This window comes from Acanthopagrus latus, chromosome 6 (genome assembly GCF_904848185.1).
Source record: "Acanthopagrus latus isolate v.2019 chromosome 6, fAcaLat1.1, whole genome shotgun sequence".
Taxonomy (NCBI): domain Eukaryota; kingdom Metazoa; phylum Chordata; class Actinopteri; order Spariformes; family Sparidae; genus Acanthopagrus; species Acanthopagrus latus.
The window spans coordinates 8,276,881-8,296,367 of record NC_051044.1 but is presented as its reverse complement, the minus strand read 5'-3'; the positions used below and the strand labels follow the sequence as shown (position 1 = coordinate 8,296,367).

At 39.2% G+C, this 19,487-nt stretch overlaps 1 protein-coding gene across 4 annotated transcripts in view; it reads right to left on the bottom strand.

Moving 5' to 3' along the window:
- Positions 1–19,487, bottom strand: part of LOC119021478 (metabotropic glutamate receptor 4-like) — a 188,041-nt gene that overhangs the window by 24,849 nt on the left and 143,705 nt on the right. For all 4 annotated transcript variants that reach the window (XR_005075600.1, XM_037101779.1, XM_037101780.1 and 1 more), the window contains 4 exons: positions 19,210–19,345; positions 18,850–19,004; positions 18,403–18,543; positions 5,430–5,630 (listed from right to left, as the gene is read on the bottom strand). Coding sequence is in view for 3 of the 4 variants with exons in the window: in XM_037101779.1 (XP_036957674.1) it covers positions 5,430–5,630; positions 18,403–18,543; positions 18,850–19,004; positions 19,210–19,345 (633 nt within the window). In the remaining variant the exon portion in view is untranslated. The remainder of the gene's footprint in view (positions 1–5,429; positions 5,631–18,402; positions 18,544–18,849; positions 19,005–19,209; positions 19,346–19,487) is intronic.

The window sequence follows — 19,487 nt, the reverse complement described above, 5'->3', positions numbered from 1 at the left end:
AAAACGACCAACTACGGAATGGAACTTCAAGTCCCCACTTCAGGCTGAAAACCTTGTTGAAGGCACTTGTCAAAAAGCACCTCTCAGTCCTCACTGTGCCAACAATCTTTCTAAATGTTGATCTCTTTTGGGGGTGTAATGCCAATCTACATACATAAATATGACTTTTATTTCTATTGTTGCAAATGATATTTAACATAAGTACCTGCTGCTATTGTTTTTATCAATATTTTATTTGTAATGCACTGATTTTTTTTGACAATTAAGAAAAAGCAAACAAAAAAACATATACATATTTAGATATGAAGCATCAGTATGTGCTGCGGGAAAACTAGCATATTCTTCAGTTGACAATAGTGTAAACCAAATTTACCTATCAGAGGACTATCAGATGTGGAAGTTTTTAAAAAGAGAAGACAGATGCTGTTTCAAACAGACCATGAGAACCAGTGAACCCAGAAGCGCCTGTTGTGAACAGCAGTCCATCAGTTGTTTTTTTCACACATGCTCTTGTAGTCTGGGCAGCTTCACTGCTGCAGTTGAGGATTTAGGGCATCTTAATGATTGAACAGACTGTTTTCTTTTTTGCACCCGGTTTCCAACAAGTAATTAAGGGATAATGTATAGAACAGCTGTCATTATCTGGAAACTTCACACAGTGTCTTTTTACAGTTTATTTGTTATTTGTCATAGTGTTTTTCAGCGGAGAAATATAGTTCTCAAAACCAACGATAAAGACATTGAACAGAACATTCTTTAGTACACAGCTGATCAACCGTCCGCTGAAATTCAAGTCCTCTAACCAGTCTTTTAAAACTAACATGGCCCATACCGTGATCTTTTCGCACGGTCTGGGCCATGTCGCTTCTTCTTTGCTACCTTCCTCTCTTTTTCTTCTCTTGACCAGTGACGACACCTCAGCCTTTTGCCAAGAATCGAAATCACCATATTTTCCAAGAAATATTAAAGTTAATGTGAAACTCATCCATACTAGTGGCCTAGGAGTACATTTTTTTCTGATATGAAGTAGGCTACAGATCAGCTGATGTCGCTTAGAGACTGAATATGCTGGGGTGATAAGTGACCGGATTACTTGTGGAGCAAAGATTCTAGAGTGCGGAGTGCTACGAAATACGTGAATCAGAGGCAAAAAGGCCACTGTCCCTGACAGAGGTCAAAGATGCTTAGCAACCATCAATTATATGAAAATAACTGACCACCGAACGTTGGGAAGGCCCATTCAAGAGAATGGAGCATTCTACAGCATTAAGAAGAGCTGTGTAATAATGGGATATATTTCACTGGAAAACTCAAGTTACTGAGGGCAGTCAAAATTCCTATTCTCCATTCTTAGACAAACCTGTATACATTCTTATCGTAGCACCAAAACCAGAAGAGAGCTTTGTTGCCATAGCAACATCCCTCTTAAAAGGAAGTAACCCAATAAGTAGCTAAGTAATAACTTAAACTAATAACTTGTTCTTATAAGTGAGAGCAAGTCTTGAAAAACTAGAATGGCATTAGGTAGAGTGCATACCTCCATAAAAGGCCCAACAGTCCCCTTTAATTCAATCAAGCCTAATCCAATATCAAAGTCAAACCACCATAACACCTTACCCATAATTCAAGCTGATCTCATTGGGTTTGAAAGAAAGATTAGTTAGAGTAAGATTTGAAACACTGCTAAACGTTCACCTGCTGAGCGTAGTCTAGTTTACTCTCCCCACAGATCTGGATCCGCACCAAAATCTGTCAAATCCGCTTGGATACGTTTCTAAAACCTCTGAATCCCTATTATCTCAGCTGCAGGTGGTAGCTGCAGGTTTCTATCCCTAGACTACCCTGTATGAAAACAAATCCACTAGATCCGCATTGTTTTGTTTTTTTGGACCTGCATCAAACTGTCAAAGATACCAACATTCTCCATAAGCCTGTCTTTTTTTCATTTTTAAAACAAGATCAATGCAATAATCTGAGAAATTATCCAAAACACAGAAACACCATATCTATCAATGTTAAAGAAGTGAGACAAAAATCCTAGATTTTTCCCTTTATCTGGATCCAAACCTATTAATGGGCTGTTTTCTGGCCTCCCACTCGTCCTTCATCCAAGTTTCATGTAAATCCATCCATCCATCCATCCATCATCTGTACATATTCTATGTACGCCGCTTAATCCTCTGCAGGGTCGCTATCCCAGTCGCTATCCCAGCTTAGGGCGAAAGCAGGGGACACCCTGGACAGGTCGCCAGTCCATCGCAGGGCCACACATAGACGAACACTCTCACACACTCTCATTCACACCTATGGACAATTTAGAATGATCAATTAACCTCAGTATGTTTTTGGACTGTGGGAGGAAGCCGGAGTACCCGGTGAAAACCCACGCTTGCACAGGGAGAACATACAAACTCCACACAGAAAGATCCCAGGCGGGATGCGAACCGGTGATCTTCTAGCTGTGAGGCAGCAGTGCTAGCCACTGGGCCACTGTGCAGCCCTCATGTAAATCCATTTAGTGAATTTTGAGAGTAGGTGCGAGTGTGCAACATTGTCCATAGTAGTGAAATGGATCAAGACAGACAGATGTGTCTTGGCCTGCTGCTTTTTGTAGTTTGTAGTCTTTTGGCCATATTTCCATTTTCCCCCATTGTAGCCACTCATGAACAGGAAAGATGAGTTGACAGAGAGGTGAGGGGAATGTCAAGGAGAGACAGAAAGAGGAAAGACAGCGTGTGCAAACAGTAATAGTAATCCGCTGTAACTACACACCGCTCTGTGCTGATTTTGAGTGATTACTGTGAATGCCCTGATTAATAAATAATGCTCACTTTGTCACAACATTTTTAGTTTTGTTAACTGCAAGCCCCCAGACATTGTCCATTGTGCTGCAGGCACAGCAAAGATGTTATATTACATTTTTGATGAGCTCTCTCACTTTTTTGCTCCTTCCGACTTGCTGGAACATCATCCTGTCTGTGTTCTGGGAACTTTTAATCTACAAATTAAGTGCTGGGTTGCACAAAACAGAAAACTACAGGTCCTACAGGTTGATCAAACAAATGTGTCAATTTAAGAGTTGTTTTTTTCTAGAAGTCAACTCAACAACGAAGATACAACCTGTGTTGATCTCATCCTGATTATCAACATTTTTGAGGTATTTTTTTTTTAGATTTTGAAGGATTGGTCTGGCACTCAAGTTGGTCTGACAAAAACAAACTGCACATGTTCTGCTTATGTGTTCAGTAATTAACACCACCTCAGGCAGAATGATTGGGATTGGCTCTGGCAGCAGTGGGTCAGTCCAGGCAGGAGTTAGTTTGTACTCACTAAACAGAACAGTAATATATGTCTCGACCTGAACATGCCTCGTGTACAAAACCATTTATTAACTGTGGCACCCTCCCTGTCATAATAAAAATGTCCCTGATCTTCTGTTACATGAAAGCCTGCACAGCAAAGGAAAATATTTTCTTTTACTTCTCAATATGAATAAAACATTGAATTGACATTCTGCCAATGCAACAAGTAGTTATTAGAATGAAAGATTAGCTTGAAGAGTTAGTGTTCAAATGAATAATTTATCTGTGCAAACACTGCATACTCAAGTCTCTGAGAAAGAATTTTAATTGTCCTAAATTGCTTTGCTTTAAAAAGAAATTGTCTACATAATGAAACTCTGGATCACTGCGCCTAGTGTGAAGGCAGTTAATTTTTAATATGCTAGTCATGAATGTGAACTTGAGTGATAGCTGGTGTATAATGTAAAGCCACGTGGAGGAAATGGAAAGTGGGTCATACTGCAGAAGAAGCAGCATAGCTCTGAGGAATGCATTCTCAGCCTGTTGGTTTGTCCACCGCTTCAGTATCTCAGCTAATGTTTGATGGACTGTAATGAAATCCTCATGACTTTGGTGAATCCTGAGTTTTTTACTGTTGCGCAAGCAGCATGTTGACATTTTTAGGCTCAAAGTGAAAGGTCTCAACAACTATTGGATGGATTGCTAAGAAATGTGGTGCCAAAGTCAAGTGAAAAAGTGAGTGCAGCCTATGAATGTTTCACTTTTTTGGACATAAAGGTTGATTGATATATCTTTATTGAAACTTTATGTATGGATAAAAGGTGAGTGAATTTAACATATTTTAATAATATCATTAATAATATATTAAAAATTTCCATCTTGAGAAAAAGTAAGCACACCCTTGGCTTCACCATTAACTTGTATTCAGCATAAGTATCTCAATGCATGTAAAACATTTTTCAAATCAACCCATGAAGCCTGCATTCCTTCTTTTTTAGACATTTTTGGACAAATCTACTTCTGTTGGAAGGTCCAGTTCTTTGGTTTTAACTTCTTAACAGATGGCTTCACATTTGAACAGGTCCCGATGCAGCAAAGAAGCTGCAGACCGTGACATTGTCACCAATATTGACACCTTGGGATCAATTTGCTGGGTCAGCCTGGTCTGGACAAGTTGGCAGTACTTTGAAACCTTCTTTCTCCATTTGTGTATGATTTTCTGAGCAGTGGAATTACTTATTCCCAAAACATTGGATATTTTCTTAAAGCCCTTGCTAGATTTAAACACATCTGACCCTTTTTCTTAGCTCCTTATAGAGCTCATCGGATTTTGGCATTAAGAGAGCACATGATAACAAATACACCTGTTTAACCTAAGAATGCATAGCTGTAGTGCTAATGTTAGCATGAGGACCTTAGCATTTAGCTTAAAGCAGGCTTAGTTTTCCATAATAGTGAAATGGTAATTTTGAACCAACCTGATTATCAATTGTACACAAAAAATGTCAATAATATTTCACAGCAAACTGACCCTGGATCTGCCATAAATAATGCAATCTTAACTCCAAGGCACTCTCTTCTTAACAAATAAAATGTTTTTATTGTCAGGGCATGGTTATGTTAGACCTCTATGTCCTTACAAAGCTTGTTTTTAAAGTCTTACATGACCATGTCGTGACAATAAAGGCATTTTATTTGCTCAAAGGAGTGAGCTTTGGAGTTACATGTGTATCCCTATCCAAACAGCACCTCTCTGAATTTGAGTTCAGGGAGCACTCATACCTTTTTTTTTCTTTCATCTTTTTTTACCTTTTGATCTAACCATGTTAGTTTAATAAGACTATCCTCTCTTTTTGTTTGGTATTTAGTACAGAAAAGCTGCAACTGAAACCTGTCGGTTTACACTCCAGAGGATAGTGTGTCTCTAGCCCGTTTAAAAAAACGTGGTAGCAGAAAAAAAGACTTGCCTGTAATCTGAGCCCACTGAAGTCAACATGGTAAAGCTTTTGGGTGTATTGTGAATCTGAACATGTTGCAGACTCAGTTCTTGCTGCACGCTGTCTGGATTTAAATATACAAAAAAGCTCCCATTATGGTGTCTCTTGAGTTGAGACAAATGTGACTGACCTGCAAAGTTAAGACGGCGGATGTGCTTCAGTAGATGAGTGCCGTTGATGGGATCCATTCTAGCACAGAGGCCCACCTTCCCTGGGCAGAGCTCCTGGTGCATGTTGTGAAGGGCATGAGCCATCGCATAGACTGCATCAATCACAAACTGTACCTTTCCTTCCTGCTCATAGTTGGAGTCCTTTCCTATCCGCTCCTGATCTGTAAAAGAAAAACAAAAAAAAACCAGACAGATGTAAAGCCGACATTAAATGCATAATTATATTGAAAGCGTGCAGTTTAGTAAATAGGTACATGCACTCAAATCATGGAAAATGCATCCTCTCTGTTCATCCGTTTGGCTCATTGTTAGCTATGTCAAGTGTGAGGTTGAGCCAGACTTGTATCCATGTAGTTAAACAATCGTGAGGGAGACTAAAGCGGATTTGAAACACTCAATCAAGAAGAAGACCTGTAACACATGCAATCAAGCAAAATTTATTCAGATTCAAGTGTTTTTTTTATGAATGGTTCACGCTTTAAGAATTAGCTACTTGTGAGTTTGCTCGACCCTTGTTTGAAGTAGGCTGATGATGAAGCAGTGCATTAAGTGCTAGTTCCAGACAACCAATATGCATAATGATACCAAAAAGAGGGTTTGAAAAGATCCATCTTGAAACTCAATTAGAGAATAACTTGAAAATACAACCAACAGTCTCTAAAACTTGTCTTTTCAACAGTTCTGGCCTCGTCTCACCCCCAATTTGGAACGCAGCTCATGTTAACCAGGACAAATCTGTGCAAACTGCTTTGAATGAGCTGAAGCTTTTAAATGGAGGGTGTGGCATGTGTCCAAAAGGCATAGAGGAAAATGCATTGCTCCTCGGTGAGTCTTACTCTTTCTATACTGAATGGGTCTTGCCGCTTGCAATTAGCTAGAAGGTAAATATCAGGATCACTGCAGAGGAGTAAATCAATTCCAATATCTGGAGTGCAAGGTTTTCTCCTCTGGGAAATCTCATCAGTTAAAAACAAAAACTCTTTCTTGTCTCTCCAGAAGGACTACATGAATTTCCCTCGGTGAGATTTTGCTCACATTAGGTCTTGGACTCACATGTCAGTGCCAGTCACTGTTACCTGCATTGCCATTTTCCATTAGCGACTTCACAAAATTGATACACCTTCCAATGTGATCGAATCCCGGAAACCAGACCTGCTTGACTGAGTGTCTGACTGTGAATTAAGTCTTTATTGCCTGGGTATGTTTAGAAGCCAATACAGTGAGGAGCCAGAGAAGCAGGAAATGGAGACATCCATTCACAGGACAGGGATAATCCGCTCATAGGCTCAGTGTAATAACTTGTGATAGGGCTTTATTAATCCTGGCCCAGGTTGTTCCATAGGTTTTTGTGATTGTTAATTGCTATGCGGAGGCGGGGTCTGTGTGGGGGATACAACATGTAAATCCTAACTTTCTCCTCGCAAGCCTCAACTCTTAAAGCTGTCACAATGAAACACCACTGTATGTGGAGAAGAGATTATAAAAAAGCAGGTGTGTTCAATTTAGAATAACAATAGACTAATTACCGGGGATGAGCTAATGATAGAGCAGCATATATTTATTTACCTGCTAAATGGAATTCAATTAAGCTTAGCGAGTTAATTAGCACACAGTGGGGGGATCTCCTGTGCAAATTCCTGGAATAATGAATGTTGGGTGCAAAATTACCTGATGATGCTGTGTGTAGCTGTGCAGCTGAATTGCTTGCAATTGCATTTAGTACAAAAAAGTGAAATTGTGGCAACTGTGATTAAAATTAAAAAACAATTTGGTTTGGATAATGTGCTTTTCTGCATTCATACTAAAAAAACAAAGCTACATCAAACTACATCTAGTTAAAAATATGTCCTTTTTTTGCAGTTTAAAGAGCAGGCATTATTTTTCAAGCTCAACATATTGAAATTATCTAATTCCCAGTAACATTTACTGTTGCAGTGCACTGATGTCATTTTGGACAATAAAACTATTGTGTAACTGTTGAATTATGTCCGTTATGTGTATATCTTTTCTCACAAGTGTTCGATAACCACATTTGATGGATTGCTGCAAAAAATGTGTGCTCATGTATATATTGAGAACGTTGGCCGATACGTACATGTGTACACAGTCATTCTTCTACTGGCTAAAGTTTGGACTCTAGCACCATAATACAGAGTCAACAGTAAATGATCAGCCCTAAATCAAAATGTGTGTTTTTGAGGAATGACACATCTACTGATTCATCTTGTGGAACAAAACTGATTCAGAGCCTAAATACTGAATGGATCAACAAGTTACCAGAAGAAACATCTATTTTAAATCTGTGTCATCCCTGTACCTGCTAGTGTCTAATTACCATAATTACCCTTAATCATGATCTTACCTGTGGTGAGATATTAAGTGATTTCATCCATTATTATGATATACTGAGGGTATCTGTGGGGATACTGAATTCATATTTTCAGGTCCAGAGCCTTGACAAGTAATTTGCTTTCTATATACTGTAGACATATCAGCCACAACATTAAAACCACTGACAGGCGGTGTGAGTAACATTGATCATTTTGTTACAATCGGTGTTCAGCTGGGAAACCTTGAGTCCTGGCATTCATGTAGATGCCACTTGACATGCATCAACCATCCAAATACCAATGTAGACCATGTTAACAACCTCCTGGACAACACTAGCTATTGGCCATGGTCCCTCCTTCAGGACAATGCGCCCTGACATACCACAATAACTGGTCAGGAATGGCCCAAGGAATGTGACAAAGAGCTCAAGGCCTTAATCCAATCACAAAAGTCCCCAGATTCCACCCTGACAAGCATCTGTGGGCTGTGCAGAAACCAGTCTGATTCATGGAGGGCCTAGCATCCAAACCACAGGACCTGAAGGATCCACTACAAATGTCCCTGTGTCAGACACCACAAGAAACCCCCAGAAGTCATGCATATCTGCCGAGATGTATCAGAGCTGTTTTGGGCGAGACAAACTGGCGCGATATAAAGCAGGTGGTTTTAATGTTATGGCTGATTGGTGTATGTAAATGTAATACACACACAGCGTGATGTTTTCTATTCAGCTGCACAAGGGGATGATAAAAATGGCCCTCAAATGTTGAATGACAGTCAGAATAATGACATGGTCATGTATATATATGTATTATATATGTGGGGGTCTTCACAGCTTATCAGCTTCGGTTAAAGTGTTGGATACGAGCAATCTGTAATAAAACATTCTGTGACAGAGCAGTCATTTATCATGCAACATCTGTCCTCTTAAGGTTCAAGCAATTTTCAACAGCCACTTCAATCTGAAAGAGTTCTAGCCCCCGAATCAGCAAAGGTCTCTCTCTGTTAGCCATCTTTCATTTACTACATCTCCAGCTCCTCGCCCAAGACCAGAGGCGTTTTAATGTCCCCGATTATCTCATGAGCTTTTGAAATGCATGAATTATTGTTGGAGGTTACGGCTCAGTAATTAAGGGCCACAGGGCCTTGATTGGACCGAGATTGTCACAGTTTGGCCGACATGCTATTGCCATGGGGAATCCTGCAAGCCAGAATGGATGTGAGAGTGATATTTCTCTCACAGGCTTGGCAGGCCACCCACACTAACTTTGTATTGTCTCTTCTCCATAAGACCGTTCTCTTCCCCCCCAGTCTCTCTCCGGCTCCCTCCTCGTTGGCATTTTGGCTCTTTCACACACATTTTCCAGGCTGGCGTTTTGCTTGCAGTGAAATCCATTCAGATTAAGCAAAGCAGCAGCAAAGTGTGGGTGTTTTCCACTCTGAGGTGTCACACAAGACATTTTGTGACAGTGTGTGTGGGCTCAGACCTTTGACCATTTTTTTCAGCTTACAGCTGGCCATGGGCCATCCCATCTTTTCCTGCCAAGGCAGTTGGGCTGCCCCTTAAACGAATGTGACACTGGCGCTGTATATGCTACTCTATTTCATAACTTGGTTCATTTGACTCCGAATTTATAGCTGAACATGGTATTTTTGTCTTTCTTTATAGCTTGAGCTATCAACAATTTTCATCATTGACTGATCTGTGGAATATATAATAATATAATATATAAAATCAAGAATCAGTAGAATAATAGATCTCCTTCATAACTAAAGCCCAGGTTGATGTTTCTGAAATAAATGGCTTTTTTCAACCAAAACCCAAAAGAAGATATTACATTTTCAAGGATTCAAAAGACAGTAAGCACATTTTTTGTACATATGAGAACCTGGAATTGGAATTCAACAAACTGACTGATTAGACTTCTACTTCAGAGCAAAAAGGATAATTGTTTAACATCAAAATTGTGAACTTTCAAATTCTGAGAGTCCCTCATTTCAATATAAATTACAGTGTTTATGTCTTTACAAGCTCTGAAAAGTTCACTCAGATTTTGGTCACTGATTTTATCAGTGCTCTCGTCTGTCCAACGTTCTCCACACACTGTTGTCTGTACTTTCTTTTCAGTCACAACACTACAGTCTATATTGTTTTGATGTCTAGAAGGAAACAGTAGACAATTAAGTGTGTTTTGTTGCTGTCCAAAGTGAACTTTTATCTTATATCTAAAGGCTCCTGGTGTTTGGCTCATGTTAGACAGCAGTTAGTTCACTGACACAAGCCTGCCTGTTCGCCTGTGGATGCTCCATGCAGACGTTCCCTAACATTCCTTGCTGTGGTTTGGTTGATCTGAGACAACTTATACTTCCTGTTAGTCATAGCAATGATTAGATTTTTTAAAATCTAATTTAGACAATTTTACTGGCCTCAATTTCTTGCTTCTGCTGCTGTCATTACACAATTGCTATGGTTTTCTTGTCACCTTTATGAAGCCTGCAGCTTAACTGCTCAACATACAGTAACAATGTTAATGTGCCCTGAGGATGTGCAACCCAAAAACCCATTACTGGAACCATGTTGAAAGGTGCAGACCTGATTATATTAATGCAATATGACACTAACCTTCAAGCAAATAGTGCAGAGTTACAACTAAATAACTGAGTAGTTTAACTTGTTTTAGTTGGCTACTACCCAATGGATCACTGTTCACATCATTTTACAACCTTGTTGTATCTGTCCTTCTTTTAAAAAAAAAATTCTGATACTTTTATTGCTAATTATCTTGTGTTGCCTGTCCTGTTGTAGATCACCATGGTGAAGAGGAGGTTGTGTGGCTCAGACCTCCTCAGTCGTCGTCCTGGATCTACATTCTTTACATATATTTCATATAATCTACTTGGATCAGATATTTTGTCATTGAAATGTGTTTACTCTGTGAGTTTGTTAGTCTATTATGTACAGTCAACATCCTGGGAGAGGGATCCTTCCTCTGTGGCTCCTCTTGAGGTTTCCTTTTTTTCCTCCGCAACAAGAGTATTGTGTGGGAGTTTTTCCCCTCACCTGAATCAAGGCTCTAAAGATAAAGGATGTTGTTCACTTTACAGATTGTGAAGCCCACTTGTGATTTTTGGGCGATTTGAATATAAGTGACCTTCAAAGTTAGTTGTTGATCCACTAATAAACGCAAAGAAAAGAGGGAGACGAAGAACAACAACAACAAGCACAGCATGACATTGTCACTTGATGACATCAAACTGCTGCACCTGGAAAGAGCTGCACAGTGTAGACTACAGAGTCAGACGTGTTTTTGCTGGTGTGGATGTTTTTTTTGTTTGTTTTTTCAGTTTCAGAGAATAATGCTAGTGCAATTTCCAACACATGTTCTGCAAGGGTTCAGAGAGGTGGAGAGAGTTTTAACTACACAAATCTTTTCAAATCTATGGAATATTTAATCATCAATTTTTGCTCACTCCATCTTAGCCTTCCCAACCCTCAAATGTGCACAAACTACAGGTTAGGAAGACCTTTTTAAAATGCAAAAATGTGGGATTATCAATTATCTTGAGAAGAGGTAACTGGTGTCTGTTAACGGCTGAGAAATTCCATATCATGCATCCTTGATTTAATTTCTATAAATGAACAGTTCTAAATCCAACTCACAATGTTCATATAAAATAACAATAATAAGATATTTTCATCAAAGCAATATTCTATGTTCTATTTATTTTCATTGTCCAAAAGAAAATCCCCCTTGTAACCAACTGGCACAAAACCTCTAACCCAGTGCATGCTGGGAAAGGCTCCAGCCCCCTGCCACCCTGAATAGGATAAGCGGTTTAAAAAATAGATGCTTGGATGAAAAAGCAGAGCATGTTTGCTTTATCTGCATTGCTGTGTTTCCTGCTGCTCCCCCACACCATTAATACGCTGGAGGAATAGGCAGCCTATGAGATTGGTCCTTGCTCTATCTTGCCTCTCCTTTCCAAATTAATCAATATCACTTTTACATCTCCTTCATTCACAGATAAAAGCCAAGTCATACTTTTTTCCAAGTCACTCATGCCCTCCTTATCCTTTGATCACGCTGAGGAGACTAACCCTCTCAGGACACTGATAATTCCGAGGTACGCCCCGTGAGCTTCTCTCACAGTGGCCTCAGAGACAATGAAAAGCTCTCCACCAGTGATGAGGCACGAGTGTCCCACTTTAACCTCAAACAAATGCTGCGAAACTCCCTCACCCCACGACGTAGAGCCGAACACTAAAACATTGGTAATGACAAAGGCAAGCTACTGACTGCATTATACACCTGCCTACCGCATTCACTCCCAAATAGTGAGCCTTAACCGTGTTGATTTGGGCACCTCTGCACCAAAAGAGTTAAAATGTGTCAAATACACGATCAGTATAGACACTTAGGTAAAGTCTGTGTATTGTATTAACTTGTCTTACAGTATTATGATCGCTTCAGTCAATTATTTGGTTGACTGCTTCCTGTATTTCTTGTTTACAAGCCTGAAAATAAAATAGAAACCCTGTGAACAGATTCACATTTTCAAGCAGCCCAAGTCTGGTGATATTTTATAATTTTCTTGTTGAGCTGCCCAAGTGCTGCCCATTTAGCCAATTTCTGATATGTGAGTCTTACTCTTCTACCAGAGACCTCCAGAAACTATTAAAACCCTATAACTGAGGCACACTGTTTTGCTGGGTTTTGAGACCATTTAAGTTTATATTGAGTTTTCACAAATCCGCCTGCCTAATAAAGGGGCATGCCACCTATTTATACATCAAAGTATATTTACATGGTTGGGGAGTACGACTTCATGGGGTAGAGCCAGCATCTTGTTATCAGAAGGTCGCTGGTTCGATTCCCCTGGTCTGCATATTAAAGTGTCCCTGGGCAAGATACTGAACCCCAAACTGCTCCTGATGTGCTGGTTGGCACCTTGCATCGCAGCCACCGCCATCAGTGTGAATGCAGGTATGAATTACTGTAGGTCGCTTTGGACAAAAAAGCCTTTGCTAAATGCCCTAAATGTAAATGTAAATGTAAATCGTGTGTCCGGCTCCACATCTCTGCTTGTGGTGAACAGCTCTAGGTCACTAAAGTTGCTACAAATAAAACACACCTAACTCTCTAAATAAACTGTAGCATTGTTTGTTTTGGTCATTTAATGGGATTTATTGGAAAAAAGAATATTAAAGATTGTTGCCCCCTTCATTTTTATTTTGGAGTGTTGAGGATGAGTTTAGGAGGAGAAGCTCCTAGACCAATAAGCAGTGCAGGCAAGGATTATAGGAACCATGATGTCATTATTCTATAGCCTATATTTTATGTATAGGGTACAGAATTATATTTATATAGAATTATATAGGCTAAATTCTACATCTATATTTTATTATTTTATTAACATTTACTTCATAATGATAGATTAAACTATTTTTATTTTTTTTTTCGTCTATTTTCAGTTTAACTTGATTGTTTGTTTCACTTCACTGTTAAAGGAGCACTCTGTAGTTTTGGAGAGATATTTGCAATATCAATGAGGGAATAATATAAACTCAGGATTATACATTTTTCTATAACTGAATCAACAAGCTGTTCTCAGAGGAAAATACAATCCCCAGAACACTGTTTGAAGCTAGAAAGGTGATACGGTAGAAAAGGTTCCTGTAAGCTGCCACGTGGGTCTGGTTTGAAACCCTGAAGCACAAAATGCATGAGCGGCGTTCATCCAATCAGGTGCAGCCTTTGCGTGGTTGCCGGAGGGTGCAGCTTGTTTTGGTCAAGCCAGCAAAGTGTGGAAGCTTGCATCAAACAATGCCCTGTGGACACGTACCTTTACTCTTTGTCAGTTTGTCTGCTTTTGTCCATATATCAGTCCTGTGTCTCCTGTGTTCGTTGCCCGGTCCTCGTGTGCCCCCTGTCTTCCCGATTTGTTCCCCATGGCTTTATGCTTTGTCCTCCATTTTTTGCGTTACTCTTTAGTTTTCTTGGATTCTCCTTGTTGCCATTTTGTTGCCAGCGTCTTTGTCACCTGCCTTTTTGTTGCTTGCATTTTGGATTTTTTAAGCTTGTTTTGTGTTTGGGGCCCCTCAGTAAAACATACTGTACATAACCTTCCGTATTATTACTCCATTGACAGATTCATGAAACTCAAGACCAAAAGATCGTGGATGCACAACAGCAGAAATGTACCCCAGCTATGCACACCGTGCCACTTTCTACCTCAGCTAATGTAAACAAATGATCCGAGTATCATTCAGGATGCTGATAAGATGCCCTAAACCATCCCTTGCGCTCTCCAAGGTGATGTCTGTTCTCGCTCGCATTTCTTTTGGCAGGTAAGAAGGGGTTACTCCATCCAAATCTGAGACTAACTCATCTATCACTGCTATCTTAGCCACCTGAGTGTTACCCTACATATAGCCCTGTGTGTTCTTTCTTCTACTTAGTATTACTGCCTGTGAAGACATTGCCAGCTGTTGGTTTTACAGTCCATCTCTTGGGTAAAAGTTGTAGATTGTCTCAAGTGCATTAAGTGAGCATGTACTGTTTTAGCAGTGCTGTTGTAGTTGTTTAGTGTTGTGCCAAGACCTTTCTTGGTTAAATCCTGATTCTAAAAATACATGAGCATCAAGGTTCTCCTGAGTTTTGAATCTCTACACTGGGGTCCTCCTACATCAAATATATGAATGTCGATCACTCCCACATTTATATAAAAATGCACGTCAACAGTTGTTATTGGACCTGATATATCAACATCTTTGTGCTTTGCCTGGCACTGGTAACATTGTACTGTCAGGATTTGAGTAGTTCTGCATAGTAGGGATGGGCAATATAATTTTAATATTCTTTACAGTTTATAGTTATTAGAGCTGGGTATTGGGACTGACTTCCCAACTTGATGTGATTGCATCTCAAGGTCCGAATTGGATTTACGGTCCAGTTTGAGTCTGTATTGATTCATTACAGTTTTGTTTGGATATGAGAACAGTTCTGGGAAGACTAATGCTGTCAATTTGTAGATGGAGCTCTTTAAGGTGGAGCATTATTAAAAGCATTTAATTATGTTTAGGAATTTAATTAAATGGTCTCAAATATTTGTGGTTAAAGTCTGCCTACAGAGCAATGAATAAAAGAAATGACTGATTTTGTTATGATTGCAGCATCTAGTTTTTAATAATGGTCTACTCAAAGAACAAGAAAGTAATGACAAATGTGGGACTATATGTTTCAACAAAGAACATTAATGCAGATTTTAATGCAGTACTTTAGAAATGTGCAACTGAGTATACCATAAAGTGCCTGTCCTTGTACTGTCCAATATTTCCTTAATATATTGTATATTGTCTCATATCATGATAACGATAAAATACTGATTTATAGCTGGGCTCTACTTGGCTAATGTTCACTTTGGAACATCGTCCATTCTAAAAGGCATCTGTTAAAAGAAGATTGATTTGAATCAGAAAATCATTTGTTTTTTAACCCAGCCCTAATGGTGATATATCACATTTTCCATAGACTTGACTGAGAAACCTTTTAATAAAAATATTTAGATGGGAACTGCTCATGGAATATCCAGTGAATTAACTACCTGACAAATCATGGTTTACCATCAAAATGATAAAAATATGCTGAAAATCCAATAGTGCTATAAAGCAGCTCTGCACCGTGAGTCATCTATTACAGCCAGAGACATTAGAGGGATAGCTACCCACGGTTTAAATGTATAGCAACCTCTGATATTTCACACAGATCTGTAAGAGTTCATTATATCTACATGTTATCACCAAACCCTAATGCACAGCTGTGACTGACATGTGCGTATTGTTCACTCAGCTTCTAGTTTATTACAGTACAGCGAACCAAATCGCTTCTGCATTTAAACCTGCATTCATGAGGGATGCAATGTACTTCTTCAACTTCATTGTTCTTTTTGAAGCTGTAGATTGTGCTATGTTTAATTTTATTAGCGCTGAGCAGGAACACATCACTGTGTATTTCGGCTAAACGTACAGACTAAAAAAAGACTAAAATGTTTTGTCCAGATTCTATATTCCATGTTTTCTTTTTCTCTGCCAGAATGCTGCCTTATGTGAAACTCAACTTGGTCACTGAAGCCTGGGAAACATTTGTGTAATGCATGTGTTGATATCCTGTTGGCACACTGTCACGACACATTGCTGCTTTCAAATACCAATGTCTGTAGCTTATGTACATTGTGTGCATACACACATCTGCCTCCAGGGCAGCGTGGTGGCTCAGCGGTTAGCACCGTCACCTCACAGCTAGAAGACTGTTGCTTTGGTTCTCTCGAGTGTGTGGTTCCTGCCAAAAGGCATATTATTCAGACATTCAAGAGACTTAAAATTGCCCCTAAGTATGAATGTGAGAGTGAGTGACTTTGTGACATTGTGTCCAGTAATGATATGCTGATCTATCTGGGATGTCTTTCTGCTTTTCCTCCCTGTGGATACCCAACAACCCATCTCCCAATATGTTACATAATGTAATCGTTCGTACTGTTGAAGTACTGTTTCACATTTTCTTATTTGTTGCACATTAATGCAAAGCAAGCTATATTTGAATTTTAAATAAACATTGCTTTCATTTCATATTTGTGTATGCATTATTTAGGGTTCAATGACATGTGGCATGATCCCCCCATATTTGAAATATAAACAGAATCTGAATGGAGCTGTTGTTTATAAATGTAAATTTAAACTTGATAACATGAATTCTTGCATCAGACTTACTGGATTGAGCTGGATTGTGAAATGAGTTATGTTTTCAGCTGGCCTCATCACTTTGGGAGAGCAAACATTCCCAGCTGCAGACAAAAAGGCTGGTCCCTTGAAATTTGTCAAAGGTAGAAGACAAACGTCTATTATTTCAACAAATGCTGCTGAACGAGTTCACTGAACTTATAATTCTGATGTCCAAGCCATCTGTGGCCAGGTTTGTGCCCCTGCTTTAAGTCCTCTCCATCATTCTGTTAGATCACTGTGGAGGCTTTAAAATGATTCAGTTTTCAACAATTGTGTTCAATCAGGCAAAACCCATATTTTGATGTCCTTGGTGAAATATTTTACATGATATAAAAATGTCATTAATTTTTATTTAGCACAAATGTAATTGCACTTAAATGTATAAATAGGTTTATGGGAGCATCTATTCAGTGAGCAGGGGCCATGTTATTTTGTATTTGTAGTCTCACTTAAGATTAAACTCTAGAGATGCTCAAATGACAAATAGGACTATTCATATATCAGCAGATACTATACATTTATGGCAATGCTCCCTCAAATGTGGTTATCCAAAACTTGTGACAATGATATGTAATGGAGGCAGGATATTTTACAGTTTAACAATGCATGTTCCCCATGCATTTTTCCCAGGATTATAATCTTTTGGTCTTTGCATATAAACTGGAGTGTACCAATATATGTGTGATATGGTGATACTGGCCAAAAATATCACCTGATAATATTTCAATTTAGCTCCAGCTAATTTGCAAGCTAGGCTTCGCATAGTACTTTTTAAAAGAATGAAGATAAGAGTCTTATTAATAGCCTAAATGGCTTTTTCTATATTGCTGTTCAACTATCGAAGAATTCTCCTTTAATGTTGTTAGACTTGCTCAACAAAAGACTGACCACAGAAATACCTGGCAATGAATCAAGCAAAGCTCCAACACACACACATACAAAATGCAAGTAGATTTAACTGTTAACTCATTATTCTTCTTGGTATATACTGCTTACATTTCTTATGTAGTTAGTTACTAGTGATATCCCATAAATATATTCTTTCAGCAACAACCATCTTTACAAACTTAAAAGCATGCATTTTCACAACCACCTTTTTACCTTTCTATGTACTGTATCTGTATGTATCTGTATGTACTGTAAATACTCATTTTCTATATTTAAATTCTTCTGATCAGCATATCAAAAAGTTGTCTTAACATGCTGTTACTACAAATATGCTTTAGTAGCCAGGCACTTGTGCAAAAAAGACAGTTGGCCTGGTAAAATATTGTACCAAGAATATCTTGAATGCATACCCTAAAGCCTGTGTACAACAGTTCAAAATGTATATAATCAGTATTAAACTAAAAAATGAAAAGGTCAGAAAGGAAAACCCACAGACAACTGTAGTTTAACCCTCATCTTTTAAATATATGTTGTAATACTTTCATGTAATTGGCTTTTAAATCTAAATAAAGAAGGGGGACTGTTTTTCTGCCTCAAGACAGATTGTGCCATCCACAGCTAGATAACGTATGGCACTGAGCCTGAAGCTTTAACCATGCTGCCCAGCTAAGCCACTCACTTGTTATAGCCATGTGGGTAAACACACTAGACTCAGCAGAAATTCAGCACAGCCCTGGAATGAGCCACGAGATTGATTCTGAATATTGAACGTATAGTGGTCCCACTTTTTACAGGTGGGCAGTGCTGTCATAACACTTTCACCATGAGCCCAATGTGTCGTCTTCTTCCAGACATCAAAAGGATTCAAGATGCTTAAAAGTTTGAACAAAAACAACATTAAAACAGCTTTCCCCCCCAACAGGAGAATATCTTACTTGTGCACTTTTTGAGGCCGGACCCTTTCTTCACGGCGTGACGGCTGAGTTTGCAGTTGAAGTTGTTCTCCCAGAACTCTGCAAACCAGATATTCCTTCTGTTGTTTTCCAGAGTTCGGCTGATGAAGTAACGATCAAACCCTAGACAGATCAATGGGTTCATTGTCATTGACACAGTCAGTGTCAGTGTAAACAACAGTGCTCTGATGTATTCTACAGTATAATTGATTGAATATTGCATATGCTCAATTTACTTGCTTTGTTTTATTGAATTTCAGTTTGTGGACCTTTGATCACACGATTAATGGTTAAACATTACAAAGCAACTCTTATTCTCCTGCAAACAGACAGAGCTCTGTATCACATGAAAAGAATATTTCAATGAAATATGCACACGATTTTATCATACAGGGACATCCGATGTATGCATAGTGGTCTTCTCTGTACCTTTGATGGACTGCCGCTTGGGCAGGATGGTGACTGCTCCCTCTGCCATCTCCTCCTGGTGCACAACCGGAGAGATCTTTGAGCCCCAGCTGTCTGAGCCGACCCAGATGAAATGACCTGTCTGGTTGGCCTTTTTAGCTGCATGGAGTAGCCGCCTGCAAAGGTGAAGAAACAGATGTTGCCGTGGATAAGGTCAGCATCCTGACCAGCTTCACTTTGATTTTGTTTTGCAATTCATTACAGTGGTCTGGCGGAGCCGGACTGAAACGGCTGTGTTCCCATATGTTTCTGTGCCGTCTGCCTGCGGTCGTGTAGTACTAATCTTCAAAGGAGTGTTGTGAAGCTTCCACTGAGCCTTACCTGATATCGTCTTCATTGGCAAACATTATGACAACTCTTGCGTTTGGGTTTTCTCTGAGACGTCTGATGACCTTGTCAAACTCTAATTGTTTTGGCTCCCGGGGAATCTTCACAGACTGGGAGATGCACACACCTCCTAAACAAACAGAAGTTTACAGAAGTCAGTATGATAATTTCGACAATGAGAACAGAACACACAGTAAATTAAGGCTGTGCAATTAATTGCAACGTAATCAAAATCCCCATATGGCCAACTGTATCTGAATAGCAAGAAGCCA